The 27,770-nt window shown below is 61.9% G+C and overlaps 1 protein-coding gene and 1 non-coding gene across 3 annotated transcripts; both read left to right on the top strand.

Moving 5' to 3' along the window:
* ATG2A (autophagy related 2A) lies at positions 75-21,250 on the top strand. 2 transcript variants are annotated; one of them, XM_018043329.1, is made up of 41 exons: positions 75-375; positions 2,667-2,829; positions 2,948-3,100; positions 3,225-3,327; positions 3,733-3,868; positions 4,213-4,311; positions 4,606-4,702; positions 4,795-4,959; positions 5,065-5,205; positions 5,763-6,000; positions 6,085-6,229; positions 6,331-6,423; positions 6,856-7,014; positions 7,113-7,356; positions 7,696-7,792; positions 7,893-8,049; positions 8,752-8,894; positions 8,974-9,110; positions 9,205-9,362; positions 9,844-9,994; positions 10,131-10,330; positions 10,425-10,505; positions 10,729-10,835; positions 10,932-11,024; positions 12,607-12,677; positions 12,899-12,975; positions 13,674-13,844; positions 13,973-14,099; positions 14,186-14,400; positions 14,951-15,159; positions 15,394-15,529; positions 17,581-17,781; positions 17,969-18,070; positions 18,155-18,239; positions 18,336-18,471; positions 18,557-18,626; positions 18,782-18,864; positions 19,101-19,222; positions 19,364-19,518; positions 20,363-20,515; positions 20,605-21,250. In XM_018043329.1, the coding sequence occupies exons 1-41, from the start codon at positions 205-207 to the stop codon at positions 20,839-20,841; spliced, it is 5,781 nt and encodes a 1,926-aa protein (XP_017898818.1). In that variant the 5' UTR covers positions 75-204; the 3' UTR covers positions 20,842-21,250. The 2 variants fall into 2 exon arrangements, with proteins under 2 accessions (XP_017898818.1, XP_017898817.1); XM_018043328.1 differs by having other exon boundaries at positions 76-375; positions 18,557-18,629.
* Positions 24,131-24,237, top strand: MIR192 (microRNA 192). The gene has a single exon (NR_129626.1). It is a non-coding gene; the product is annotated as a microRNA 192 (primary transcript).

Raw genomic sequence — 27,770 nt, 5'->3', positions numbered from 1 at the left:
CCGCCCCCGCAGCCAATCAGTAGGCCTCGCCCTTTGCAGTGACCAATGGCAGTGAGCGTGGGGGGCGTGGTCGGGCGTCCGGGGGTGCGGCCTGGCCCTAAGAGAAGCGGCGGGGTGAGCCGGGGGCTCTAGTGAACAGCACAACCGGACGGGGAACGCTGGCAGGCGGCGAGTGGAAGCGGCCCAGGCCCGGCGGTCCCCGAGATGTCACGATGGCTGTGGCCGTGGTCGAACTGTGTGAAAGAGCGGGTTTGCCGCTACCTGCTTCACCACTACTTGGGTCACTTCTTCCAGGAGCACCTCAGCCTGGACCAGCTCAGCCTGGATCTGTACAAGGGCAGCGTTGCCCTGCGGGATATACATCTGGAGATCTGGGTGAGGATCCGAACCCGGGAAGGGTCAGACTCGGGGGGCTCAGCGGCCTGAGGCTGCCTGCGAAAGGGTCGACCTAAGGGACCAGGCACCGGAGTGGAGAGGCCTTGGGCGTCCGGCCCTTTCCAGGGGTCAGAGGGGCCCCAGCCAGTCGCGTCCAGAGCCAGAAGCTAGACGGGAAGGGGTCCCTGCCTCTCCTTCGCAGGAAGAGAAACTGAGGCTGGGGAGCCGGATGTCACTTCTCTGGAGAGTGACAGGATAAGCGTATCAAATTGGGGGCCAGAGTTGAGGGTGTTGTCAAGGGGCTAAGGAGAAGGTGAGGAGGGATTGCAGGAACTAGGGGGCTCTGGTGGGACCAGGCCACGGATGTGGCAGAGTTGGGACATACAGCTGGTTGGGGAAGCCTGGAAGGGGTCCAGGACCCTGCTGTGGGCACCTGTGGGAAAGGTGCCCTGACCTCCTGACCCCACGTCCCAGGCTCAGTGGGTGGTGTTCATCTCCGGATACAGATGTCAACAACCGCGTCAGCACCCTTGTTGATCAACACTTTGTGTGACTGCCACTGCTGCCTACTTCCTGCTTTGGGGAGAGTGGGATGGACCAAATGGGTGTTTGGGGAGGGGCTTGGACATCAGCATCTAGCATCACCTAGAGGAAAGCCCTGGAGGAAAGGTGGAGAGGTCTGGCCTGAGGCAGAGAGGAGAGAGATTCTGGGCAAGCAGAGAGGAATAAGGTCTGGGTCAGAGGCCTGAGGCTGGGGGCGGTAAAGAGCTGTGACTCATGGTACAGCTGACCTGGGAAGTTGCAAAGGAGCCTCCTCGTAGAGGCGAAAGACCAGGGCTGGCACTAGGTCAGCCCTCAAGTCCAGAGCAACAGGGGTGGGCAAGGGGACAGGTGGTGGTTGGTGGTTTAGTCGCTAAGTTGTATACTACTGTTTGCGACCCCATGGACCACCCCCTGTAGCCAGCCAGGCTGCTCTGTCCATGGGATTTCCCAGGCAAGAATACTGGAGTGGGTGCCATCGAAGCCGGGTCTCCCGAATTACAGGTGGATTCTTTAACAAATGAGCCACCAGGGAAGCCGCCATGAGGACAGGGGCTTCTCAGTTTTCTGGGGGAGCAGACAGTGTGCCTCACCTCAATATAGTCTGGGCAAGAAGAGTTGGGCTTTACGGTAGACCAGGCCTTCCTGAGCAAATGTGGAGCAGAGGAGACCCCTGGGCCCAGAGTTGGTGACACTTCTTACCTGTGAATCCCCATGCAGAAGACCTTTTCTGACCTCTAACCTCAGCCTCTTAAACTGGCCCAAACCTGTAGTCTTTCTACACTCCCACCTGCCCTGCCCTCTGGCTGGGGAGTGAATTGACTCCTAGCTAAGCTGCTTTCCTTCCTAGCCTCCAGGGAGGAGTTGACCCCTGGTGGAATGCAAATTATTTCCCAATATGCCCACCCTTCTCCAAGCTGCTAGGCCTGCAGCCCCTACCTTGTGGACCCCCAGAGAAGCCTGGTCCCTGGGGACCCTGCGATAGGAGGAAGAGAAAAGCCCAGGTCTCAATCTCAGTTCCTAGAATACACTGGGTGACTAGACGAGTGCCTTCTGTTTAGGCCTCAAGTTTCCCCATCTTGGATCTCTGGGTAAGGAATTTGCACTTGATCTCTGTGGACCTTCTGGTTCTGCCATGTATTTTATTCATGGATCCAACAGAGGTTTACTGAGGCCCTCTCTGGGTGGCACCACACAGTGCCTAGAGTCACACCATGAAGGCAGGTGGGCTCCTGCCGCCAGGGAGCTCCCAGACTGGGTGCAGGGGGCTGCCCGTCTCTTTGTAACGGGAGGCTGTAGCCTTGTGCCTCAGAGAGAGGTGCAGCTATACCAGGTGGAGTTGGGAGTCCTCCTCCAGCTCAGGTCAGCCTCTGCCTGCCTCTCCCGGACACTCCCCTTAAACCCTGTGCTTGTCCAGGTGAACGTGGGCTGCGGCAGTCCACGTGGCCTTTGCACATGCTGTTCCCATGCCTGGAACCCTCCCTTCCATCCCCTCTGCCTGGCTCCCTCCTCTTCCTCCTTCAGCTCCCCCATCCTCAGGTTTGAAAGACTGGGCGTGTTGGACTGTACAGTAATAGGGCAGCCAAGAGTAGGGATCAGTTGAGCAAAGGTAGGATTTGGTAAGTAACACGTAGAGGGATGGGAGAGCAAGAGTGCTCTCCAAAGTGGAACGGCCTGGTGAGTGCAGTAGCCAGGGAGACAGTTGGGTTTGGGAGTTCCCTGAGCTGGCTTTGTCTCCTGTTTGCTCCCAGTCCGTGAATGAGGTACTGGAGTCTATGGAGTCGCCACTGGAGCTGGTGGAAGGCTTCGTGGGCTCCATTGAAGTGGCCGTGCCCTGGGCTGCCCTGCTTACCGACCACTGCACTGTGCACGTGTCAGGCCTCCAGCTCACCTTACAACCCCGCCAGGGCCCAGGTAAGAGCAGGGTAAAGCTCAGGTGGGGGTGGGGGAGGGGAGCAGACAGTGGGAGTGGGCCTGGGCACCCAGGATCTGACTGGGCCCGCCTGCCCTGAGACCCTCTTCCTACCTGCAGGGCCGGGGACCGCCGACTCACAGAGCTGGGCCTCGTGCATGACCACGAGCATGCAGCTGGCTCAGGAATGCCTGCGGGACGGGCTGCCTGAGCCCTCTGAGCCACCGCAGCCCCTGGAAGGACTGGAGATGTTCGCCCAAACCATCGAGACTGGTGAGTAGGCCCCTCCATGACCCTTAGCACAAGGACCTCAGGCAGCACCCTGCTGCCTGACAGGGAAACTGTCCGGCCTTCACTACTCTGCCTGACCTGAGACCCCCCCTCCCCACCCCCTCAGTACTGCGAAGGATCAAGGTGACCTTCTTAGATACTGTTGTGAGGGTGGAGCACTCGCTGGGCACTGGGGAGCGTGGCGTGGCAGTGGAGGCCCATGTGCAGAGGTAAGGGCAGGCCGAACAGGTGGGCTGTGTGAATGGGGAGGGGAGCGAGGGGCTACTGAATGGCCCTGGCCCTGCCTGCCTCCCCATCCCGGGCTCCTCGGAGGTGTCAGGGCAAGTCTGAGTGGGCCTGGGCTGTGGCCGTGGCAGAGGGAGGTGGACCATGCTGGGAGCCTGGAGTGGTGTCCAGGGGCTGGGTGGTGCAGGGCCAGGGTGCTGGGCCCCCAGGATCAGGTCACACGCCGAGGGTCTGTGGAGCAAGAGCTGGCCGTGGAGTTCCAGGATGGCCTGGCTGCGGTGCAGTAGCTCGGCAGGCCGGACGTCACTGACCCCAGACTTCTAGAGTATGGTGCGTGGCAGGGGACCCCAGCTCGCGGTGGCCCGCCAGTCTGATCCTCCACTCCCCAGACTGGAGTACTGCGATGAGGCGGTGCGAGACCCAAGCCAGGCGCCCCCGGTGGATGTGCACCAGCCTCCTGCCTTCCTTCACAAGCTGCTGCAGCTGGCGGGGGTCCGCCTGCACTTCGAGGAGCTCCCCCAGCAGGTGGGCCAACTCTGGTCCTCACAATCTCTTTCTCCTTCGAATCCCTGTCTTTGCTGGCCCTTGACCCACCTGCCTCTCTCCACCCCTTCTAACCATGTGTGTGCTCCATCATGTCTGACTCTTTGAGCGCCCTTAGACTGTAGCCCACCGGGCTCCTCTGTCCATGGAATTTTCCAGGCAAGAATACTGGAGCAGGTTGCCATTTCCTCCTGCAGGGTATCTTCCCAGCCCAGGGAGTGAACCCACATCTCTTGCGTCTCCTGCATCGGCAGGCGGATTCTTTACCACTAGTGCCACTTGACTGCACCTTTTCCATCCCTCCTCTCCTATATCTCGTCTCCCAGGAAGGACCCCCACAGCCGCCCTTGCAGATCGGCAGCTGCTCAGGGTGCCTGGAGCTGACAGTGAAACTGAAGCAGAATGAGGCGTTCCCAGGCCCCAAGGTGGGTCCCCAGACCTCTGGGGACAAGGAATTATACCCCATTTCAGCATCCTTCTGAGCAGAGCTGGTATTCCCTGGGACAGAGCGAGGTCATTGGAAGAGGGGAGCTCACTGCCTTCTAGGCAACTGGGGAAACGGAAACAGAGGCTCAGAGTGGTCAAGTTGGGGCCAGGGTCGCACAGCTAGTTGGTGGCCGAGCTCAGCCTGGCGGCTGGCAGGCTGCCTCCTCGGGTGAGGGCAGGTGGGTGGCCGCAGCGGCTGGCATGAGCTCCATGGTTGCTCGCTCCTCCCCCAGCTGGAGGTGTGTGGACAGCTGGGCTCCCTGCACCTGCTCCTGACCCCACGGCAGCTCCAGCAGCTTCAGGAACTGCTCGGTGCTGTGAGCCTTGCAGGTGAGGCGTCTGGGTAGTCTGGGGGGTGGGGGAGGATGGCTGGGAAGGGGCAGGCAGACAGGACTGACACAAGGCCATGTCCTCCCTGGCAGACCCTGAGAGCCTGGTGGACAAGCTGAACAAGAGCCGCCCGCTTGGCGCTGAAGACCTGTGGCTGATTGAACAAGATCTGAACCAGCAGCTGCAGGCGGGGACTGGGACTGAGCCCCTCAGCCCAGACCCCCTCTCGAACCCCCTTGTCAACCTAGAGGGCACTGGTGGGTGCAGGGCTAGACCTGGCAATTGCCAGGGAGTCCGGTATGGGTGCAGGGGTCAGAGGGCCGAGCCCAGCCGTCTCTGAGACCCCTTCCTCTGGCCCACAGACCTCTTCTTCTCCATGGCGGGCCTCACAAGCAGTGTGGCCTCAGCTGTGTCCGAGCTCTCGCTCTCCGACGTAGACCTGGGCTCCTCTGTGCACAGTACCACAGCCTCCCGCCGGCTCTCTGCCCAAGCCCCCCCAACTGGTGAGTCATCCCAGGTCAGGGAGAGCTGGAGGAAGGCACCGTGTCGGGTCATGTTGCTTATGTGTGTGCAGGAGGCCTGGGGGTCCACCACTGGTGACCTGGTTCTAGGGGAACACTCAGGGGAGGTGGCAAAGTGATGGACAGAGCGTGGATTTCAGAGTCAGTGATACTGGGGGATTCCCCGGGGGCTCCGGTGGTAGAGTCAGTGACATTGGCCCAAGTACTTAAACTCTTGGAGACTCAGTTTCTCCCCTCGTGAGGGATAAGATCTGACCCCACCAGGCTGCATGTTGGAGGGTTTATATGTGTCAGGTACTGGGTAAGCGCTTTATCACCTCCAGTTTGTCCAGTTTCCTTGAGCAGGTTGAATCGAGCCTGGACTCAGTGTCTGACATACGAGGCTTCGTGTCACCCCTGCCTGGCCAAGCTCCCGGTTGGAGTCAGGGTTCACCTTGGCCAAGGCTTCTCCCAGCCCTGAGCCCAAGTGTCTGACTGTCACTTGACCTGGGGTCCCCACGAGCTCTGGGGAGCCTCTGGTGAAGCCTTTATCCTCTCAGGCAGGACAGCCCCAGTGCCCCCCTCAAACACCCTGCGCCCCGACTCGCTGCTGAAGATGACCTTGGCGGGTGTGACCCTGACCTTGCTTCAGACGTCTGCCCCGTCTTCTGGACCACCTGACCTCACCACCCAGTTTTTTGCCGAATTCGATGCCTCCGTGGATGGGTCCTTCGGCTCCCATGACTTGCACCGTCTCCGACCGCGCTTCCAGAGGGCCTGTCCTTGCAGCCATGTCCGGTACAGCCCAAGGCGGGCCTGAGCATGAGGGGACTCCCCGAGCCCCTGAAGTCCCCCCTCTGACGCCCGGCTTCTTCCCCGTAGGCTAACGGGTGCTGCCGTGCAGCTGTCCTGGGGGCTGCAGACGAGCAGGGGCCGGCGGGTCACCAGCACAGAAATGCACTTCGGGCAGCTGGAGGTGCTGGAGTGCCTGTGGCCCGGGGGCGCCTTGGAGCCTGAGTGCGCAGAGGTGAGGGCTGGCAGTCTGTGCGTGCGGTGTGCCTGGGCCTGGCGGCAAGGGTGGGTGCGGGGGCTCAGCCTGACCCCCCCATCTTCCCCGTCCCTGCCCAGATCCTGAGCTTCCCCAACAGCCTGCGACCCCAGGCCTCGGCTCAGCCCTGCGCTCACCTGCGCCACACGCAGACCCTGCGCCGGGTGCCCAAGGTAGCCCCCCGACCTCCAGGCCTGGGGCCCCTGGCTGTTTGCTGTGGGTGTTGCCCCCCACCGGCCTCCCCGGGTGCCTCTGCCCCCACCCGCTACCCCAGTCCCTGTGCTCCATCCAGAGCACACCCCCACCCCAGAGCCCTGAAATACCTCTGGGCCATGTGCATGCCACCCTCTCAGCCCCTCTCCTGGTTCATGGCAAAGCCCTGCCAGCCCGTAGGGCTGAGGGTGGTAGGTTCTGGGCGGCATGGTGGTCTGCTTCGAGCAGGCCGTGACACCCTGCTCCCCTCCTGGGTCCTTCCCCGAGCTCGTCTCCTCACACCTTGGGAGGGCTCTGTGTTCTTCCTGTTTTCGCTCAGGGGACCCCTGCCCATCCTGCCCTCACCTCCCCCGCCACACGGCCCTCGCTGACCTGAGCACCCTCCCCCTCAGAGCCGGCCCCGGCGCCCACCTGCCTGCCGTTGTCACTCAGAACTGGCCCTGGACCTGGCCGACTTCCAGGCGGATGTGGAACTGGGGGCCCTGGACCGGCTCGCTGCCCTGCTGCTCCAGGCCACCACGCCCCCTCCTGAGCTGCCTGCGGGCCTGCTGGTGAGAGGCCCAACCAGGGTGGAGAGCGGGGCACGGATCCTCCCGCTCCTGACCACGGGGGTCGGGGGGTGGCTGCAGCTCTGATTCTCCCCCCGCAGACAGAGCCCCCGCTGGCAGCTGAGCAGCACACGCTGGTGCGGCTCTCAGCACCCCGGGCCACACTGCAGCTGCGCTTCCCTATCGCTGACCTGCGGCCTGAGCGGGACCCCTGGGCGGGGCGGGCCGTGCGGGCGGAGCAGCTGAGACTGGAGCTGACTGAGCCCCAGTTCCGGTCAGAGTTGAGCAGTGGGCCTGGTCCCCCAGCCCCCACCCGCCTGGAACTTACCTGCTCTGACCTGCATGGTAAGACTCCCTCAGGAGACAACCCCTTGGGCAGGGGGCTGAGGCCTCTGGGAGAGGGGGGCTTGGGGCCCTGGGAGGGGCTGGTCATGAGTGGGGTCCATGCCTCATCTGCTTTGTGAGGCGCCCTCCATTCCCCGGGCTCCTCTTTGCAGTGGGCAGAATGGACCATTTATCCCAGGACCATGGCAGAATGTGGGTGCAAGGGAGGGCACAGGTCCGTAAACAATAAAACACAGTTGTCATGGGCAAGGCTCCAGGCCCCCACTGACCCACCTGGTATTGAGGAAGAGATGGGAAAAGGTGGCAGTGATGACCCCCACCCCTCCCCATCCCCTCCAGTCACCTATGAAGATGGAGAGAAGCCGCCCGTCCCCTGCCTGCGGGTCTCCAAAGCTCTGGATCCCAAGAGCCCTGGGCACAAGTACTTCCTGCCCCAGTAAGTCGGGGCTCTGGAAGGAGCAGACAGGAGAGGAGGGCTTTGCTACCGAGGGCAGCGGGAGGCCCTGCAGGCCAGTGACAGGCCTGTGCCCTGGCAGGGTAGTGGTGACCCTCAACCCCCAGCTCAGTGCACAGTGGGAAGTGGCCCCGGAGAAGGGAGAGGATCTGGAGCTGTCGGCTGAGAACCTGTGCGACCTTAGGGAGCCTGAGCCCTCGCCCTTCTCCTCCAAGAGGACCATGTACGAGACGGAAGAGGTGAGGTCCAGGCTTTCTGAGTCTCTCGGGAGCCACTTGGTGGCTGTGGGCCAGGGAGACAAGACCACCTGCAGGGCCAGATAACATGTGACTCAGTGCCAGTGAGAATTCCATGTCTTCCATCATCTGGTCAGTGAAGAGTTAGAAACACCGCAGCTTGTGGGGCCTGAGAGCGAGGGCTGTGGCAAGGGCAGCGCCCTGGGCCACGGGCCTTGGTGGGACGGCTGTGACCCCCGTCCCATCAACCATTTCTCAGCAGTGGACATCTGGGCCCCGGGATCCTCTTCTCTGAAGGTGCTAAGGGTTGAGTGAGAGGCAGTTGAGCGCCTGGCCTCTGGTCCAAACAGCTTAGGTTCGAATCCAGGCTCTGCCACTTGGTGGCTGTCATCTCAGGATTGTCCAACCACCTAGAAAGTGAACAACAGATGAGCTTCTACTTCCGGAGAGTGGGTGTAATGAGCCCTCTCGTGGGGCCTGCCGTGGGGATAGAGGAGGTAACATACATGAGGCCCCTTGGAGCAGGGTTCACATGCAGTCAGTCCTTCAGACCAGCCTGAAGATGGCTGTCATACATCCCAGTAGAGGAGGCTCGTGTGAATGACAGTTGGCATTCAGGAAGCAGATTCTAAGTCCGGCAGCAGGCCCTGACCTCTCTCGCATCCCCTTCCCTGCTCTCCCCGCCCGCGTCCCTCCCCCTGCAAGATGGTGATCCCTGGAGACCCTGAGGAGATGAGGACCTTTCAGAACCGGGCCCTGGCACTGTCCCGCTGTAGCCTGGAAGTGGTCCTGCCCGCCGCCCATGTCTTCCTGCCCAGCAAGGAGGTCTACGAGAGCCTCTACAACAGGTGATGGTGTGGGCGGGGCGGGGGTGGCCAGGGCCTGGGCTGGGCCCCCCTCACTGCCGTGGTCCCACCGTCCTCCCAGGATCAACAACGACCTGCTCATGTGGGAGCCCGCAGACCTGCTCCCCGCCCCCGCCCCTGCTCCCGCCGCCGGCTGCCCAGGTGCCTCGGGCCTCTGGCACGACAGCTTCAAGATGTGCAAGTCTGCCCTCAGGCTGGGTAGGAAGGGTGCTCCAGGGGCCCTGGGGGCCGTGGCAGACCCTCCCCCCACCTCCAGGCCTCCCTGCCACTCAGTTCCTTGACCTCACCCTAGACTCGGACTCGGACGACGAGGACACCCACTTCTCAGTGGGGGCATCAGGTGCCCCCCAGCCCCTTGCCCGTGAGTCCCGGAGCCCTCGCTCCCAGAGCACCTTCTCTGCACTGGTGACGGTGCTGAAGGGCCGGATCACCGCCCACTGTGAGACCAAGGTGAGGCATAGAGGAGGTGACGACAGCCCAGGAGCAGGGACCCCCGACTCCAGAGCCCCCACTGGCAGGAAAACCAGGCCTGTGTGAGCTGCTCCGAGTTGGGAATGTGCGAAACAGAAGCCCCACTGGGGTCCGAGTGTGGCCTGCCCAGCCATTAGCACCCACCTGCCCCTCCGACCCACCCATGCCACCCCACCCATCCCATCACGCCCCGTCAGCCGCTTACTAGCACCTGCCGGGTGTAAGGCACTCAGGGTTAGGGTTAGGTAAGGCTCGGGGTCCGAGCAGGCACCATCCGATGCTTGGAGGTAGACAGGGAGGGTGACCCTTCTCCTCTGGGTGCTGCCCCGGATCTGCAGCAGTCTGGAGAGCGGCCAGAGCCAATCCTAGTCAGACCAGGGCTCTGGAGGCCCCCTGACCCTGAGGGCGTGGGGGCTGCCGAGTAAAGCCTCTGAGGCCAGGCTGCGCGCTCTGTCTGCAGGACGAGTGTGGGAAGCGGCTGGAGGGCGCCCATGGGGAGCTGGTGCTGGACGTGGAACAAGGAACCATCTTCAGTGTCTCTCAGTACAGAGGCCAGCCGGGGCTTGGCTACTTCTGCCTAGAAGCGGAGAAGGCAGCGCTCTACCACCGAGGTGTGAGGGCTGGGGGCCAGTTGCCGTGGGTCCCAGGGGTCCATGGTCAGGGGTGGTCTCTCGGGAGGGATGTGTGCCCTGGGTAGAGTGGGTCGTCCACCAACTGGGCAGGGGAGCTCACCAGATACCTCCCCAGCGGCCATGGATGACTACCCACTGCCCAGTCGCCTGGAGCTGCCCGCCTTTGCTCCCCCGGCCCAGCTGGCCCGGACCATCTACCCATCAGAGGACGGGGTGACTGAGGAAGGAGCCTCGGGCCGCAGAGGCCAGGGCCGGGGCCCCCACATGCTGTCGACCGCGGTGCGCATCCAGCTGGACCCCCACAGGAACGTCAAGGTACAGGCCCGCCTGCTTCCGGCCCACCTGTTTGGTCAGGGCTCTGCCTCCCAGGTCCCTGGGGCTCCCGTGCTGACTCTGCCCTGCCCTCCAGGAGTTCCTGGTGACCCTGCGGCTGCACAGGGCCACCCTGCGCCACCGCATGGCCCTGCCGGAGCAGAGCTGGCACTCCCAGGTGAGCCAAGGGGGTGCAGCGGGCAGGTCTCCAGGCCTGGGTGAGGCAGGCGCGAGGGGAGGGGCTGGGCCAGAGCTGACCCTGGACTGGAGCTGGCTCGTGGGTAGAGCCCCTGGGCCAGGCTGTGGTGGACAGCTGGTGGGCAGCAAGTAGGGGGCTGGGCTGGGGTTGGGGAAGAAAGAAGCTCCCTCACCCTCACGTACCTCTCCTCTGGCCCCCAAAGCTATTGGAGTTCTTAGATGTCCTGGATGACCCAGTGCTGGGCTACCTGCCTCCAACGGTCATCACCATCCTACACGTCCACCTGTTCTCCTGTGCCGTGGACTACAGGTAGCCAGGCTCAGGGGCCTGGGGGCCTGGGGCTGGGGCCAGGCTCTCATGAGCAAGGAAGCTGCCCCAGCCCAAATGTGACCCCTTCCCTCCCAGGCCCCTCTACCTCCCCGTACGTGTCCTTGTCACTGCTGAGACCTTCACCCTCTCCAGCAACATCGTCATGGACACCGCTACCTTCCTGCTCAGGTATGCAGCCCCTCCTCCCCAAGCCCCCCGTCCATCCCACCCAGGTCGGCTGTAGCTGCCCCTTCCCCAGGGTCCCGCGTGCCCGCTCCGTGTCCTCAGGCCAGTCTGAGCCTTTCTGTGCCTCTGAGTGATCCCTCTCTGAGGAAGTCGAGGAGGTTTCCCCTGCCTAGAGGCAGTCAGACCTCTGAGGCAGAGCATTTGAGCTCTTGCCTGATAATCTCGCTTCTGGAGGTCGTCCTCAGGATAAAACCCCATGGACTGTATTCCACCAGGCTCCTCTGTCCATGGGATTCTCCAGGCAAGAATACTGGAGTGGGTTGCCATTTCCTTCTCCAGGGGATCTTCCTGACCCAGGGATTGAACCCAGCTCTCCCTCATTAGAGGCAGACACTTTAACCTCTTAGCTACCAGGGAAGAGCCAAAAAGAAAGGATAAGAAGGGTGAAATATAAAGCCTCCGTAGTATAATTTAAAATAGCCAAACCTTGTAAACACTTTATGTGACCCCAGATTACGACCTCAGTCAGTAAACATGGCCTTGAGCTCAGTCACTTCATTTGTGTACAACTGTTTGCGACCCCATGGACTGTAGCCTGTCCAGCTCCTCTGTCCATGGGATTCTCCAGGCAAAAACACTGGATTGGGTTGCTATGCCCACCTCCAGTGGATTTTCCTGACCCAAACATGGCCTACCCAACCATTAAGTCAAATTTAAGAGTAACATTGAAAAATTCCATCATATAATATTGACTGAAAAAAAACAAGATACAAAGCCATATATATATATATATATATATATATTTTTTTTTTTTTAAGATTTTTGCGGGTGTGTTTGTATACATCTCCGTGTCTTCACAGAAAAGACTGGAAGGAGATGGATAGCTATCAGTATCTGCAGGGGATTGCTTCCAGGACCTCTCGTGACACCAAAATTCAGGGGCCCTGAAGTTACTTATGTAAAAGGGTGCAACATTTGCGTGTATCCCATGCACATCCTCCCATATTCTTTAAGTCATTTCTAGATTACTTTTAACACCCAACACAGTGTAAATGCTACGTAAGTAGTTGCTAGCATGCAACAAATTCAAGTTTTGCTTTTTGGAACTTTCTAGATTTTTGTTTGTTTGTTTGTTTTGGTTCCCTGACCAAGAATGGATTTTTTAAAAAATACTTTTGATCCGCAGTTGGTTGAGTCCTCAGAAGCAGAACCCACAGATTGGGAGGGCCCAGGTTCTGTTCTCAGAATCTGAGATTAGCTTTATTCTTACATATTTAGAAGCAGTAGGGGGAAAGCAGGACATTTCCCTCCCAGGGCCGCTGTGAGTTCCAGGTGAGGTGGACGAGCTGGACAGATATGCAGGAAGAGAAATGCTGCCCAGTGTTCCTGAGTGCCTGCTGGCTGGGCCTGTGGTCTCCCCATTGTACAGATAAGAACACTGAGGCCAGAGAAGGGCCAGCACTAGTTTCTTGTCAGCTTGGGACGCCCTGTCAGGGCCCTTCTGCCTGTCTCTGTGAGCCCCACCTTCTTAGGAGCTGCGGCCCTGCAGCGGCTCCCGGCCCTTCTCAGCCCTGTTCCCCGCCAGGTTCATCCTCGACGACTCCGCCTTGTACCTGTCCGACAAGTGTGAGATGGAGACCCTGGATCTGCGGCGAGGTGGGCAGGGCCTAGGCTGGGCTCCCTCCCCTCCGAGGGACTGTGGCCTGGCTACCCCCAGAGCAGCCAGATGTCCTCCCCCAGCTGCTGGTCAGGCTCTCAGCGCCCACAGACACACTCACGCACACCAGGGTGGTACCCACTCAAACCCTAGACTCTCCCACCAGGGCTGGGGCTGGGTAGGAGGAGGCAACAGGGCCCTCTTCTGCTTTCTGCCTCAGATTATGTCTGCGTCGTGGACGTTGACCTCCTGGAACTTGTGATCAAAACCTGGAAGGGGAACTCTGAGGACAGACTGGTGAGTGTGGCTGTGCCCAGGGTCTACCCAGGTCCCCGGAGCCAGAGCAGGTATCTTGGCGACAGAGCCTCAGGGCATCACTGTCCCCCGCCTGCTCTCTTTTGCTTCTTCCCCGGGGCCTGGGCTCAGGTCACAGTCCCTGGTAGCCCTCCCCTGTGGTTACCCGCTCTCCTGGGAAGGGTCCGGTCCTAGGCAGACATCCCTCCGTAGGAACCCCGCCAGCACAAGGCAGCTGTAGTCCAGAAAGAGCAGGGCCTGAGGAGGCAGCCCTTGGGGGTCCCTGATTTCCCTGTCTGTAAAAGACAGTTACTAGGCCTGGGGGCTCAGTTGGTAAAGAATCTGCCTATAATGCAGGAGAGCCAGGTTCAATCCCCGGGTGGGGACAATCCCCTGGAGAAGGAAATGGCACCCCACTCCAGTATTCTTGCCTGCAAAGGCCCTTCGACAGAGGAGCTTGGTGGACTATAGTCCATAGGATCGCCAAGAGTCGGGCACGACTGAGCAACTAAACCCCCACCACAGGCCCCGGCTCACCGGGCTGAGGTGCAGGACTCGGGAGCCTGGAGGCACAGAAGAGCGCCCGTGCCTCCTCGGACAGCCCTGGGCGAAGCCCCTCTTCCCCTCAGGCTGAGTGTGCCCATGTGTCCAGTGGGTTGTTGACTGACCATCCCAGGGCTGACCCCCGCCCCGCCCTGCAGAGCCAGCCGCTGTTCGAGCTGCGCTGCTCCAACAATGCGATGCACGTGCACAGCTGCGCTGACTCCTGCGCCCTGCTGATCAACCTGCTGCAGTACCTGACGAGCGCGGGGGACCTGCACCCCCCACCCCGGCCGCCCAGCCCCACGGAGATCGCTGGCCAGAAGGTGCAGGTGAGGCCTGGCCCCACGGCTCCCGGAGCTCCGCCCAGGCCCCGCCCCTGCCGCGGCCCCCACCAGGGCCCTGGGGCCTGCCCCTCCCTCCTAACTCGAGCTCACCAGTGCCCCCCTGCCCGGCCCAGCTCTCAGAGAGCCCCGCCTCCCTGCCCTCGTGCCCGCCGGTGGAGACGGCCCTCATCAACCAGCGGGACCTGACGGACGCCCTCCTGGACACTGAGCGCAGCCTGCGGGAGCTGGCGCAGGCCTCAGGTGGGGTCAGGGTGTGGTGGGGTCAGCAGATGCAGTCAGCACCCGCACCAGGCAGCCCCCTCAACCGGCCCCTCTCTCCGCCACAGGCAGCCCCTTCTTCCAGGCCTCTCCAGTGTCAGTCTACCTGTTCCCCGGAGAACGGAGTGGGGCCCAACCCCCCTCGCCCGCTGCTGGGGCCCCCACTGGCAGCTTGGGGTCCCGCTCCAGGGCCAAAGAAGCTGAAAAGGAAGAGGAGGGGGATGTAGACACTCTGGACAGCGATGAGTTCTGCATCCTGGACGCTCCTGGCCTGGGCATCCTGGTGTGTGGTGGGCAGGCTGGGCAGGGCCAGGAAGAGGGTGCTCAGTTTGGGGCCCAACTAGAGCTCCCACTGTGAGAGAGGCAGGAGGTGGTCTCCATCTGCGGGAATGAGGGTTGAAACCACAGGTAGAGCTGAGAAGGGCTCCCTGGGGAGGCAGCCCTCACTGTGGGCTTGGAAGAAGTTGATGGAGGTCCAGAGGAAGTGACAAGGCATGGTGTCCAGGGCAGAGGGGTGGGGACATTGAGGGTCGGGAGGGAGAGGAGCAGGGCAGATAGCAGGAAGGGGAGGAGAACCATTCTCTGTGAGGGTGCTGGCCTCCTGGCCGCCCGGTGCCAGTGGGAATGCCTGAGCTCACTGTCGCACACAAGCTAGACCTTAGTTCAGGGAGGCAGGGCTGGCAGGAGCACGGGGCACTCAGGCCCCTCTGGGTCACGGCCCGTGAGACCCCCTTTTGTGAAATAGGGGAGAGGGGTGTGAGGATGGGGGAAACAAGCGGCCTGGACCAGGGGAGCTGCTGTGCCCACGTGCTCACGTGGTGTCCTCCCTGCAGCCTGCCGACGGGGAGCCCGTGGTGACGCAGCTGCACCCAGGCCCCATTGTAGTGCAGGACGGGCACTTTGCACAGCCGCTGGGCAGCACGGACCTGCTGCGGGCACCTGCCCACTTCCCCGTGCCCAGCAGTCGAGTGGTGCTGCGTGAGATCTCCCTCGTCTGGCACCTCTATGGCGGCCGAGACTTTGGCCCCCACCCTGGCCACAGGTGAGAAGGAGCGGGTGTGGGTGGCAGTGGGGCCCCCAGGAGATGGGGCCCGGGCTGGGGTCCAGTTCTGACCTTTGGCAGCTGGTGACCTTGAACCCAAGCCTCATCTTCTGGCCTTAAGTCTTCCTCTTCCCCATGCCCCGCCAACTTCCCAGGGGGAGGATCTCTGGCCCCAGAGGGAACGTGGGAAGGCTGTTCCCTCTGAGTCAACTTGTTCCTTGTTCCTCTGCCCAGGGCAAGGGTCAGCCTCTCAGGCCCCCGGAGTTCCCCTTCTCGTAGCTCCGGCCCCAACCGGCCACAGAACTCCTGGCGTGCGCAGGGGGGCAGTGGGAGGCAGCACCACGTCCTTATGGAGATCCAGCTTAGCAAGGTGAGCGGGGGGCTCGGGCAGAGGAGGCAGGGATGGGGACCAGGGTCAGCAAGGTGAGTGGGGGGGCTCAGGCAGAGGAGGCAGGGATGGGGACCGGGGTCAGCAAGGTGAGCGGGGGGGAGCTCAGGCAGAGGAGGCAGGGATGGGGACCGGGGTCAGCAAGGTGAGCGGTGGGGGGCTCGGGCAGAGGAGGCAGGGATGGGGACCGGGGTCAGCAAGGTGAGCGGTGGCGGGCTCGGGCAGAGGAGGCAGGGATGGGGACCGGGGTCAGCAAGGTGAGCGGGGGGCTCGGGCAGAGGAGGCAGGGGTGGGGACCGGGGTCAGCAAGGTGAGCGGGGGGCTCGGGGAGAGGAGGCAGGGATGGGGACCGGGGTCAGCAAGGTGAGCGGGGGGGGGGGGCTTGGGGAGAGGAGGCAGGGATGGGGACCGGGGTCAGCAAGGTGAGCGGGGGGCTCGGGGAGAGGAGGCAGGGATGGGGACCGGGGTCAGCAAGGTGAGCGGGGGGGGGGGGGCTTGGGGAGAGGAGGCAGGGATGGGGACCGGGGTCAGCAAGGTGAGCGGGGGGCTCGGGCAGAGGAGGCAGGGGTGGGGACCGGGGTCAACAAGGTGAGCCAGGGGCTCGGGCACAGAAGGCAGACTGGGTGGGGGACCAGAACAGGCCCTCCCTTCCCCGCTGCCCAGCTAGCGCTTCACTCCACGGAACCCGCGGGTCGTGCACTCGGTCAGCTGCGGCTCTGCTGTTCTGAGTGCTGGATGCAGCGATGAGCGAAGCAGATAGAAACTTGCCTTCCTGTCACTGTGTCATAGTAGAGGGAGCCTGATAAGACTACACATGCGCATCTGCCAGGTCACTTCAGTCGTGTCCAACTCTGTGGACAGGCTCCTCTGTCCATGGGATTCTCCAGGCTACAGTACTGGACTGGGTTGCCATGCCTGCCTCCAAAGACTATATATACATGTATTCAAATGTGATAAGTGCTTGGGGAATGTGAACAGAGAGAGGGCTTAGGGAGCACTGGGGAGGGCTGGAAAGTCCTCGTGCAAATGTGCCATTTTGCACAAAGGTGTGAGGAAGTGAGCCAGGAGGTTTTCAGGCAGAGGGCACAGCACGAGGGCTACAAGCCAGGAGCATCCCTTGCATGTTCTGGGACCAGCAAGGAGGCCGGCGGGACTGCCGCTGAGAAGGGAGGGGAGCAGTAGGAGACGAGGCCGGAGATCCGACCCCGGGCAGGCTGCGTAGGCCCTGAAGACCACGGGCTGTTCTGGGTTCTACCAGAGGGACAGCGGAAAGAACCACAGGATGGGCTGCTGCACCGAGTGTCCATGAGGGAGAGAGCAGACCAGGCTGGCCTGAGAAATGGTGTTGGGTCAAGGGCCGCATACTGAGAGCGAGCCTGCACAGACCCACCCCCCAGCTCGCAAGGGCGCTGGTGCTGAGAAGTGCTTCAGAGGGATGGCAAGGGCGCCTCGGACTCCAGACAGGCCAGGGAGCTGATGACAGCGCTGAGTGATGGAGAGAGAAGGCCGGGCCAAGGGCCTGTGGCTGAGGGAGGCTTTGATCTGTCAAGAGCAGAGAGGCCAGGGTGCCGCACATCAAGGGCAAGGGCCGAGGGTGGGCTTGGAGGAAGAGCACGGCCTGGCCAGGCCTCAGGGAGGAGTCTGCAGGCGTGGGGTGGGCGGGCGAACACTTTACGAAGGTCCCTCTGGGTGGAAGGAGAAGGGGCTGGAGGGGGTGAGCGGGGGTGGGTGGGGGGTGTTCAGGGAAGGGGAGCGGCAGCCCAGGGGCCAGGGGCGGCTGCGGAGGTGACACTGCAGAGGGACTGGAGGGATTATAGAGGAGGCAGGACTGACAGCCGTAGCGATGGAGAGGTGCTGGGGAGGACCGCACCGGGGTCTGCCCTCGAGAGTGACGGGGGGTGCCGTTGCCCCTCCAGAGATGGGAGGGCTGTGAGAACGGGGCTGGCAGGACAGCCGTGTGGGGCTGAGACTGGGGGGCAGGGGAGGGCTGAGAGTGTGGGGAGCGCCTGCTCAGGCCGCCGTGCGCCCTGCAGGTGAGCTTCCAGCACGAGGCGTACCCGGCAGAGCCAGGCCCGGTCGTCCCCGGCAGGGAGCTGGAGGAGCAGCCGCTGTCCCGCCAGGTGTTCATCGTGCAGGAGCTGGAGGTGCGCGACCGGCTGGCCTCCTCCCAGATCAACAAGTTCCTGTATCTCCACACGAGCGAGCGCATGCCACGGCGCACCCACTCCAACATGGTACGGGCCCGTGGTCCGCCCGCACGCGCGCATGCATACACGCACCCCAGCCATTTGTGAGTCCCAGAGGGTGGGGGCACAGGCGGCTTTCACTGAGGGAGCAGCTTCTGCAGGACCAGCTGGGTGAGCGGTGGGGGCGTGGGGGCCTGAGGCCCAGCGGGGCCCAGAGCTCACCTCCTGCCTTCAGCTCAAGGTCAAAGCGCTGCACGTGGCCCCCGCGACCAACCTGGGGGGCCCCGAGTGCTGCCTCCGCGTCTCGCTGCTGCCCCTGCGGCTCAACGTGGATCAGGTGAGCGGGCCGCGTGGGGACGGAGCCTGAGCCGAGCCCGCTGCCCCCGCCAGCCTCTGAGTCTGACCCCTTCACTCCCCACAGGACGCCCTGCTCTTCCTCAGGGACTTCTTCACCACCTTGGCGGCCAGCATCAACCCCGTGGTCCCAGCAGAGAACTCTGCCGAAGGTGAGCAACTGGGCCGGTGAGGGGAGGGTCCGGGCCTCCTGCCTCACCGCCATGCCTGGGCCCACCCCCAGTCTGTCCCCGCCTTCTCCCCTCCAGCTCGCCCTGAGACCCCGGTCCCACCCAGCGGCCCCCAGGAAGGGCAGCCCGAGGGTGTGGAGACCACCAGCTCCCAGGAGGCCGCAGGTGGTAGGCATGGCGTCCCCCCCACCGAGCAGCAGCCCATCTACTTCAGGTAGGGCATTGGGCTGGGGACCCCGGGCCAGGCTGCAAGGGGCCAGGCCAGTGACCTCAGGACCCTCTCCTCACTCCCTACCCAGGGAGTTCCGCTTCACGTCTGAGGTGCCCATTTGGCTGGATTACCATGGCAAGCACGTCACCATGGACCAGGTGGTGAGTGGGTTGTCAGGTCCCCGTCCTGCCAAGGCCTTAGGAGGCCAGGGGGCCAGGCAATACCAGCCGCTGTCAGCCTCTAGTGGCTCCGGTGGGGCTGGGCCGGTCCCGGGGTCCCAGGGTGTAAACTCCAGCTCCTCTCCCCTGCCCAGGGCACTTTCGCAGGTCTCCTCATCGGTCTGGCCCAGCTCAACTGCTCCGAGCTGAAGCTAAAGCGGCTCTGCTGCCGGCATGGGTGAGCCTCCAGGCCTTTCACAGGGCCCTCTCTCTGTTCCTGACTCGGGCCTTGGCCAAGACCTCACACTTCTGGCACCTCAGTTTTGTCCTCTGTGAAATGGGCTCAGTCAGTCCCTCCATACAGGGCTGGGTGGAGCTGTGGGGTATGTTGGGTGCCTTGGTTCCCTCTGGCCCTGTGACCCCCTCAGTGAGAGGCCCTGCCCGCCCCGCCCTCCTCTCCCCGCCCCGTCCCAGGCTCCTGGGTGTAGACAAGGTGCTGGGCTACGCGCTCAACGAGTGGCTGCAGGACATCCGCAAGAACCAGCTGCCTGGGCTGCTGGGGGGCGTGGGCCCCATGCACTCGGTCGTCCAGCTCTGTGAGTATCTGACTTTGGAGGCTCTGGAAACTGCCATACTCGGGCAGCCTAGAAGCCACTCTGGGGAGTTAAGTGGACGAGTTCCCGCAGCAGGGTAGGTGGGGGCGGCCTTGGGCATCTCTGTCCACCCTGTGCCCCTAGTCCAGGGGTTCCGGGACCTGCTGTGGCTGCCCATCGAGCAGTACAGGAAGGACGGCCGCCTCATGCGGGGACTGCAGCGCGGTGCCGCCTCCTTTGGCTCGTCCACAGCCTCGGCCGCCTTGGAACTCAGCAACCGGCTGGTGCAAGCTATCCAGGTGAGCGGACCCCCAGTGTCCAGGGCGGGGAGGCTCTGCTCCACGGTGCCCAGTTCCCTCCTTATAGCTCCACCGAGCATGGGCAGTCTGGACGTGTGAGATCTTAGGAGGAATAATCACAGAGACAAGAGGCCAAGTGACCGGCCTGGAGCCCCCGGCTCCTGTGTGGGAGCGTCAGGCCCCCAGCTTTAGAGCCCACTAGGTGTCCATTCATGGCGTTGTCCTGACGAGGGGGAAGGGCTGGTTCTTTTGAGTGAACCAGAGATTGACCCTTGTGCTTCACCAGGCCCGGGGGGAAGCCCGGGGGTTATCCTGTGAGCAGTTGTACATGAGTGCCCTGGGGTCTGGAGTAGAAGCGGGTGGATGGACAGATGTTTGTGTCCATCCTCAGAAGTGAGGGGGGAGCGTGCAGATCCTCGGGGCAGTTGGGGAGGGGCAGGCAGGATCTCTCGAGAGGAGGCTGGAGGGATAAGCAGGTATCTGAGGCCCCCCCAGGGCAGTGAGCTGGGGTGTGGCCCGGCCAGGGAGAGGGGAACCCAGATCTCTGTCAGGGCCGCCCCTGGAGCTCACGAGGAGCAGCTGGGGAGGGCAGGCGCTGGGCTCGGGCTGCGTCTGTGGCGCCCCCAGATGGGCAGGAGGAGGGGTGTGGGTCCAGAGGACGTGCGGGGAGTCCTCTCAGGAGGCATGAGGTCACCCGAAAGCCCCCTGCCCTGGCGGCTGGGAGCTTGGCAGGACCCCAGGAGCAGCACAGTACAGTGTGGCTGTGGGGGAGGCAGGGATTGTCGGGGGGTAGTGGGCTCCCTCCTGGTCCTATCTCCTCATCTGCTGTCCCCCACACCCCCAGGCCACAGCTGAGACGGTGTATGACATCCTATCCCCAGCGGCGCCCGTCTCGCGCTCCCTGCAGGACAAGCGCTCCGTGCGGAGGCTGCGGAAGGGCCAGCAGCCCGCCGACCTCCGGGAGGGCGTGGCCAAGGCCTACGACACGGTTCGAGAGGTAAGGAGGCCCAGTCCCGCTCCCAGTCGTCCCACATCCACACCCACACCCCCGCCACCGACCCCCACACTGACCGCTGGCCTCCACAGGGCATCCTGGACACAGCTCAGACCATCTGTGAGGTGGCGTCTCGGGGCCACGAACAGAAGGGGCTGACCGGCGCCGTGGGGGGCGTCATCCGCCAGCTGCCCCCGACCGTGGTGAAGCCCCTCATCCTGGCCACTGAGGCCACGTCCAGCCTGCTGGGAGGGATGCGCAACCAGATCCTCCCCGACGCGCACAAGGACCATGCTCTGAAGTGGCGTCTGGACGAGGCCCGGGACTGAGCGCAGCCCCCAGGACCCCACCTTGGCCGGCCAGCCCAGGGGCACCTCCAGAGTGCTGTGGCCCCTGCCGGATGGGCCAGGCCTTCAGAAACGGACCAGGAAGGACCCTGACGGGCCCACCCGCTGCCCACCGCTGTGAGAGTGGACCTTCCCTGCCTGGGGCCTCGGCCCTGTCTCTGCACTTTTCCTCCCGGGAGAAGGGACACCGCGCCCCCCCACCACCTGGGCCCACATCGCTGCCTTGTTCCAGAATGGAGGCTCTCGGACCCGGACCCACTCAGCCAAGTGTCTTTCTGTGTCTCGGCGGGAGATGGGGGCACGGACACCGTGTGGCTCAATGTATTTTTAAGCTCCTTGAGCGTGTGGGTCAGTGTCTGCATGACGTGGAATAAACTGCCCACCGCCAGCCCCCCTGTGTACCTGCAGTGCCCCAGCCTCGACCTGCACCGCCCCGTCCCCAGCTCTGTACCCAGCACCGCCCAGCTCACCACCAGGGGTTGCCACAGCCTCTCCACCCACCCGGCAGGTGAACAGCCCCCTGCCCACCACCACCCCACCCACCGCCCCTGGCCTCGAACCCAGCCGCCTGCCCGCCTCTCTGCTCCTCCCCTCCACTGCCCTGTTGCTGCGCTAGGCCCCTCGCCCCTCTCATGGGGGACTGCCACCCTGGCACCACTTGTGACCTGGCGGGCTCTGAGTAGAGAGGAGAGGAGAAATGGTCCTTGGAGCCCACCTCACCCAGACTATGTTTCTTGGCCCCTCCCCCAAAAAAGCCCAATCCAGCCCTCCCTGGGGCACTGGGAGGGCACTGGACCCGAGCAAAGGGTAGGACTGTGCAGGACCCCAGGGGGGCCGAGGCCCCGACCCTGTGACCTGAGGCCTTGCCCTTGGTCTCTGAGCCTCAGGCCCCTCCCAGTCATCTGCCCAGCCGACCCAGGGGCCACGAGGGTCAGTCAAGGCCATTCCTGGAAGGCTGGGCTCTCTGGGGCCACGCCTGCTTTCCTTAGCAGGTTTTCAGGTGACTGGAACCTCTGCCCTGGGGTCCCAGCTCCACCCTGGAGGGGGAGGGGCGCTGGGGACAACACGGGCTGGAAGGGGGCCTGACAGTGACTTTTGCACAGAAACACTTGGGATGGGGAAATGGCTATCGCCCGCCCCTCCCCACACCTCTTGCCTTGTCTCTGTTGAACAAGGAAGAAGGGGCCGCTCTATTGGGCCCCTCCCCACCCAGTTCTCCAGGAGCACTGCGCTGAGATGGGAGGGCCCATGGGGAAACTGAGGCCCAGGCTGAGGCATAGAGAATGCTCACCTTGCTGGGGTGTCAGCAAAGCCCCCCAACCCGCTTTGTGTCCCTGGTGGGCCCTCCTCGGTGAGGACCTGGGCCCTAAGTGAGTTGGGGCAGAAGTTTTGTCCTAGTGGCTCCCAGGGTCCTCAACGTCACGTGGGGCGATAGGCCACGCTGTGACAGGGGAGCGGGGTTTTGATGGCTGGGATCTGATGCCACCAGGAGAGGCAGGTGGGGCCCAGGCTGATGCTTCCTGGAACTGCCCCACCCTGCCCGAGCACAGTCCAGGGTTTGATGCCCTTCGAACTGCACTTGGGATCAGTATTGACAAGCGACAGGGTAATCATTAACTGCAGCCAGGGGCTGGGCCAACGGCTCAAAAGGCGCTGGGCCCAGAGTGGCCCCACTTCCTCCTCGTGCCCCGAGGGCCAGCCCGGCGCCCAGGTAAGAGCCTTCCCTGCGGGGTTAGGTCCCTGCAGCCCCTCTGCCCACTCACCCTGGATGCGCCCGAGCCCAGCCCTTCTAAGAAGAAAGGAAGGGCCCCGAGGCAACTCCTGGGTGACCCAAGCGAGTCGTTTCTGCCCCTGGGCCTCGGTTTCCATCGATGGAAACCTGAGTGGATGACGGGGATCTCTGCCGCTGCTCCTGCCTCTGCTAAACCAGGTACTTGGTCTTGCCTGCAGGTCTTCAAAAGAACCTGCTCTGTGACCTTGGGCAGCCTCCTCTGCCCCCCAGGGCCGGTTTCCACTGCTGGGAAAGGGGTCCATAGCCTAGGTCCACTCTAAAAGCTGAGTCCCAGGTCCGCTTTCTCCCCAGAAGCTTTGGGTTCTCCAAAGAATCCCCTAGGCCTCACAGGACCGCTATTGTAAGGGGCCAGAGCCTGTTTGGTGGGGATGTGAACACACTGCAGGAGAGAGGGCTGTTCCCCTGGGGCCCTGGGCCAGCTCAGGGACCCCAACCAACACTCGCTTCCTCTCCCCACTGGGGGAACGGACCCAAAGCTGGAAGGGGAGGTGGCTCTGCAACAGCGCCGGCCAGGGTGACCTCACACACCCTGGTATGAGAACCAGCAGCGGCTCAGAGAGGTTAAGCCACTTGTTCAAGGTCACCCAGCTCCTAGGACCCTGCTGGCTGTCGGGCCACTGAGGTGCTGAGTGTTCTTCCAGAATGAATCGGCTGATACCCCTGTTCTTAGCATTCTGTGGGGGGTGATGTCTCAAGCACCTTCTCCGGTTCTCTATGCTCCCCGCCCCCCAGCTCTGTCTGCTTCCTGTTCTCTGCCTGCCCCTCTCATCGCCCTCTCTCGGCGCCCCTGCCTCACTCTCCCACTTTCTCTGTCTCCCCTTCTCTGTTCCCCCCACCATTCTCTCCGTCTCATCTCCAGCTTCGTGTCTGGCGCCCTCCTCAGGGTTCTGGGCATTCAGAGGTCCTTGGAGATCGCAGATGCCCAGTGGTCCCTCACTGTGTCTCCGCCCTGTGGCTGCAGCAGGAAGGGTGGGCAAAGGGCAGAGAGTGGAGGCCACAGCGGCAGACCTGAACCTGGGGCCCAGCTCTAGTTGGGAAAGAAACGAGGAAACAAGGAACTTGGGGAGAGGGTGTGGGGTGTCAGTGGGCAAAGGCTGCCCAGGAGCTGTAAACGGGAGCCACTCCCAGCTTTATGAGCAGATCTGGGGTTGAGCCTGGACTTCGCCCAGAAGGAGTCTGGCATCAGACTCCAGGTGTGGGCCCCAGATGATAAGGAGCCTCCATAAAAAGACTGTGGACCGAGGGCCGTGAGGACAGGGCCCAGGCCTCCAACTGGCTCCCACCCCCTGTAACAGCAACTCCATGTGGAAGTACCACTAGTTCCAGTGGGGCTGCTGTTATCTGGGGTGGGGGCCACGCCCACGGAGGAGGCGAAGCTGCGACTGCCCAGCACACACCAGCAGGGACCCCCACCCCCATGGCCACACTCCCGGCACCAGGGTGGCGAAGGGCAGTGGGCTGTCAGCAGGCTGCCAAGAGCGAGTGCACAGGGCTCTGACCTATGAATTGACAGCCAGTGCTCTCGTGTCCCCTCTGGCTGCCAATTCCATAGGTCACAGGTATGTTCGCCTCAATGCCAGCCACCAGGACCTGCGGGGGAAGGGGCGGGCGGGGGTGCCCTGGTGGGCCATGAAACCTGTCTGCCACAGTCTGCCCCTCCCCGCCTCCCCACTTGCCTGCTTGCGTGGGGAAAACGAATGAATTGCTTTAGGGCTCCACCTCCACCGGCTGTGCTGTGTGTGTCTGTGCTCAGTCCGTGAGGTTCCTTCTGCCTGAGCACCCTTCCCAGCCTTTTTGTCGGGCTTACTTACTATCAATAATTGTTCCAAGCTTTGCTGGATCATTTGCTGCCTCCAGGAAGCCTTCTTAAAGCCCACTTGACCGGAAGTGCCCAGCGAGCATCCCCAGCACCCCATGCTTCCCCCAAGCACTGCATTCTCCCCGTGTTTCTGTTCTCCCCACCACCTATGAGCTCAGCTCCCAGCCCAAGCTGAGCCCAGGTGTGTGCTCAATAAATGTCTGGACCGACCCTGGGCCTCCATCTTGCATCCTGAGGAAGCACCGCCAACGGTCCAATGTGACCAAGAGGAGCCAAGGACTCTGGGTTCCAGTTTGTGCTGAAGCCCCCCAGGAGCCAGGCCCCTGCTCCGCACACCCCTTCTGCTCTCTTGACTGCCCAGGTCCCCGCCGTGGACAGAAGCACAGGCCCCACCCCTGCTCCAGCTCCCACGGTAGCCTCACTCCTGCCTGGGTTTTATAACATGGGGTTCTAAGAACATTTTCATTTGAATAAAAAGGTTTCTGCTGCTAAAACATTAGTGTTTAAACATTGGAAACACAGACCTAGGGATAAAGTCCAAATTGCTTAGTAAATGGAATGTTCTTGAGCCCTTTCTGTGTGCTGGGAGCTTGCTTACATCAATCATCTGGAATCACCCCAGCAACCTTGTGAGGTAACTGCTGTGAGGCTGGTCTGGGAGATGAGAACATGGGCTCAGAAAGGGTGAGCATTTCGCTAAAGTCACAGAGCAAGTCGACCTTCTCTCTCTAAGGACTTGGCGCGGCTGGCCAAGGATCGGCCCCTTTCCCTCGCTCATTCCCACACGCAGCTTTGCTCTCCGTGTCCTGTCAGCCCCATCCCCTCTGCTGAGGGCCCTCAGGGGTGACCCTCCTATGACTGAACAATCTGCTCCCCTCCACCTGCACCAGCTCCTTGGGCCTCTCTCTCTGCCTCCTTATCTCATTTTGTGCGGGGCTCAGAGCTCTAAGAGCTTATCTTATCCTTGTGCTGATCCCAGACTCCTTGAGGGCAAAGTCTGGGACTCATTCATCTTCCCTGGCCTGGCAGCCCAACACAGTAGGTGTTCGACATACTCTGGCTGCGTGGAGGATCTGAACTCTGACCCTCTCGGGGCTGTCAGGCCCCAGGCCTAGAGTGCTGGCTTCTGGGGGAAGGGGTGGCAGGCAGCCTCCTTCCCTGGGTTTACTGCTCCACCTGCCTCTACGGAGCCCTCTGATGGCTCTCAGAGACCAGAGGCAGACTCAACTCCCTCCCCCGGCCTCCTCCATCGCCACTGACTTGTGGCCTTTCCCCAGCAAGCCCCAGGCCTGCGCACCTAGCCTGGAGAGCTCCAGGACGCCTCCCAGCTCACCACTAGAGCTGGCTTCGCCCTCTCCCCAACTCACTGGTCCCCAGGGTGCTGTGTGGCCTGTCTTAGAGCTCCCCTTATACCCCATCACCAACACCCAGCTACTCTGCCCGCAGACTGAACCCCTAGGAGCAATGTCCACTGACTTTGTTTCCTGCAGCCTCAGAGAGTGGCACAGAGTAGGTGTTTGAATAAATGCACGCTGAAGGAGTGAGTGAAGATGCTTGGGGGAGGGGCAGCAGAAGCCTGGAGCAGTCAGCACAGTGCCTGCAGGGAGGAGGCCTCAGTAAATTCCAGCCAGCCGCTTCCTCACTATCTGCACTCATCCATGGACCAAAGTGATGCTGACTAGGGTGGCTGAGAGTACACACAAATTAACTGTCCACCCTCAAAGAAAGGACGTCAGGGAAGGACTGGTCAGAGTTGGGTGGCCTTGATCGAGAAAGGTTCCCTGAAGGTGAGTTGAGTTCACCTTTTGCTGAGGTGAAGCCCAGGAAGAGGTGTGAGCACTGGAGGGGTGGAAGGAGTGACGGGGCAACGGTGGGTGCAGAAAGGGGAAGCTGGCATTCACGCGGTCGGCCCGGGAGCCGCTCTTCTGCAAGCCGTACTCCCAGAGGCCACCAGCAGGGGGCGCCCAGGACCGCCTCGCCGCCCAGCCTTGGTCGCAGCGGCCATCCCTCGGCCCCGCCCCGCCCGGACCCCTCCCGGGCCGCGGGACACCGTCCGCGCCCAGCACGCAGCGGCGGGTCCCCGGTGAACGTTCAGCGCGCATCTCACACGTTTCTGGTGGGACGTTTACCGTTACTTGAGTATAAAACAAATGTATATATATATTTCAATGAGTCCATGTGTTACACCATTGAAGATAAGAAAATCTGCCTTGCAGAGCTTCCTTGCAGGTGTCCTTGGAGGTGACCCCTTGAAGCTCCCCAGGTAAGCGCAATGCTGACCTTTACCGTAACCATTTCCTTGCCTTTCTCTGCAGTATACCACCCAGGTACGTAGCCCAGAACAGTGTGTGTTGATTTGGCCTGGGGTCGGTTATTGAGTCAGTGGAAACTTGCGGCTGGGTTGAGTGGACTCCAGGTGGTTCCTGGAGCTGTATTTTGTTCCCATTCATTCACTGCCCACAGTGCTCCATTGCATGAGTAGAATCCAGTTGATTATCCGGTGGACTGTAAAGGTACCTTGGAACTACTAGGTAATGAGGGAGCAGATACTGGACAAGGCCACATGGTGCCTGAAAGAGGGGTGCCTTGTTACAGCGCAAGGTGGCTGGCTTTCGGGAGCTTTCGGATCTTCGTTCTCCGACCAGGGATTGAACTTATGCCTGACTTCCAGGGAATTCCCTTCTTTTTGTTTTTACTAGTCAAGAAACTTTCAGAAAAGCTGAGAGAGAAGTACAAGGAACAGCCATATACCCTTCGCTCAGATTCCCAGTAACTGTCATTTTGCCACATTCGCTTTCTGTCTCAGACACACACACATTTTTTTTTTTTCCTGAACCATTTGGCAGGAAGTTACCTCAAGTATTTCAACATGTATCTCCTAAGAAAACTGACATGTCTTACACAACCGCAGTAGTTACCAAATTTAGGCCTGGCATCCATGATGCAACTCTGATGCAACCCTGGGATCTGATATGCCGGCCCCTTTCCGGTGTCTCTGATTGTCCCCGTGAGCTGGGATCATGCCTCACGTTTGGTTGTTAGGTCTCTTTAGTCTTTAATCTGGAACAATCCACAGCCTTACTTTGTTATTCAAGACTTTAACATGTGTGAAGGACAGAAGAGCCTGGCGTGCTGAGGTCCATGGGGTCACAAAGAGTTGGAAAAGACTGAGTGACCAGACGACAGCGACATTTTTGAAGAGTACAGGGCAGCTGCTTTGTAGAATGTCCCTTAGTTTTTTCCCTCTTCTCCCCTCCCATTAAGAAAACTTTAAAAAGAGAGAATCAAATATGCCCATTA

The sequence above is a fragment of the Capra hircus genome, chromosome 29 (genome assembly GCF_001704415.2).
Source record: "Capra hircus breed San Clemente chromosome 29, ASM170441v1, whole genome shotgun sequence".
Lineage (NCBI taxonomy): Eukaryota > Metazoa > Chordata > Mammalia > Artiodactyla > Bovidae > Capra > Capra hircus.
This window is presented reverse-complemented; position numbering and strand designations above follow the sequence as displayed.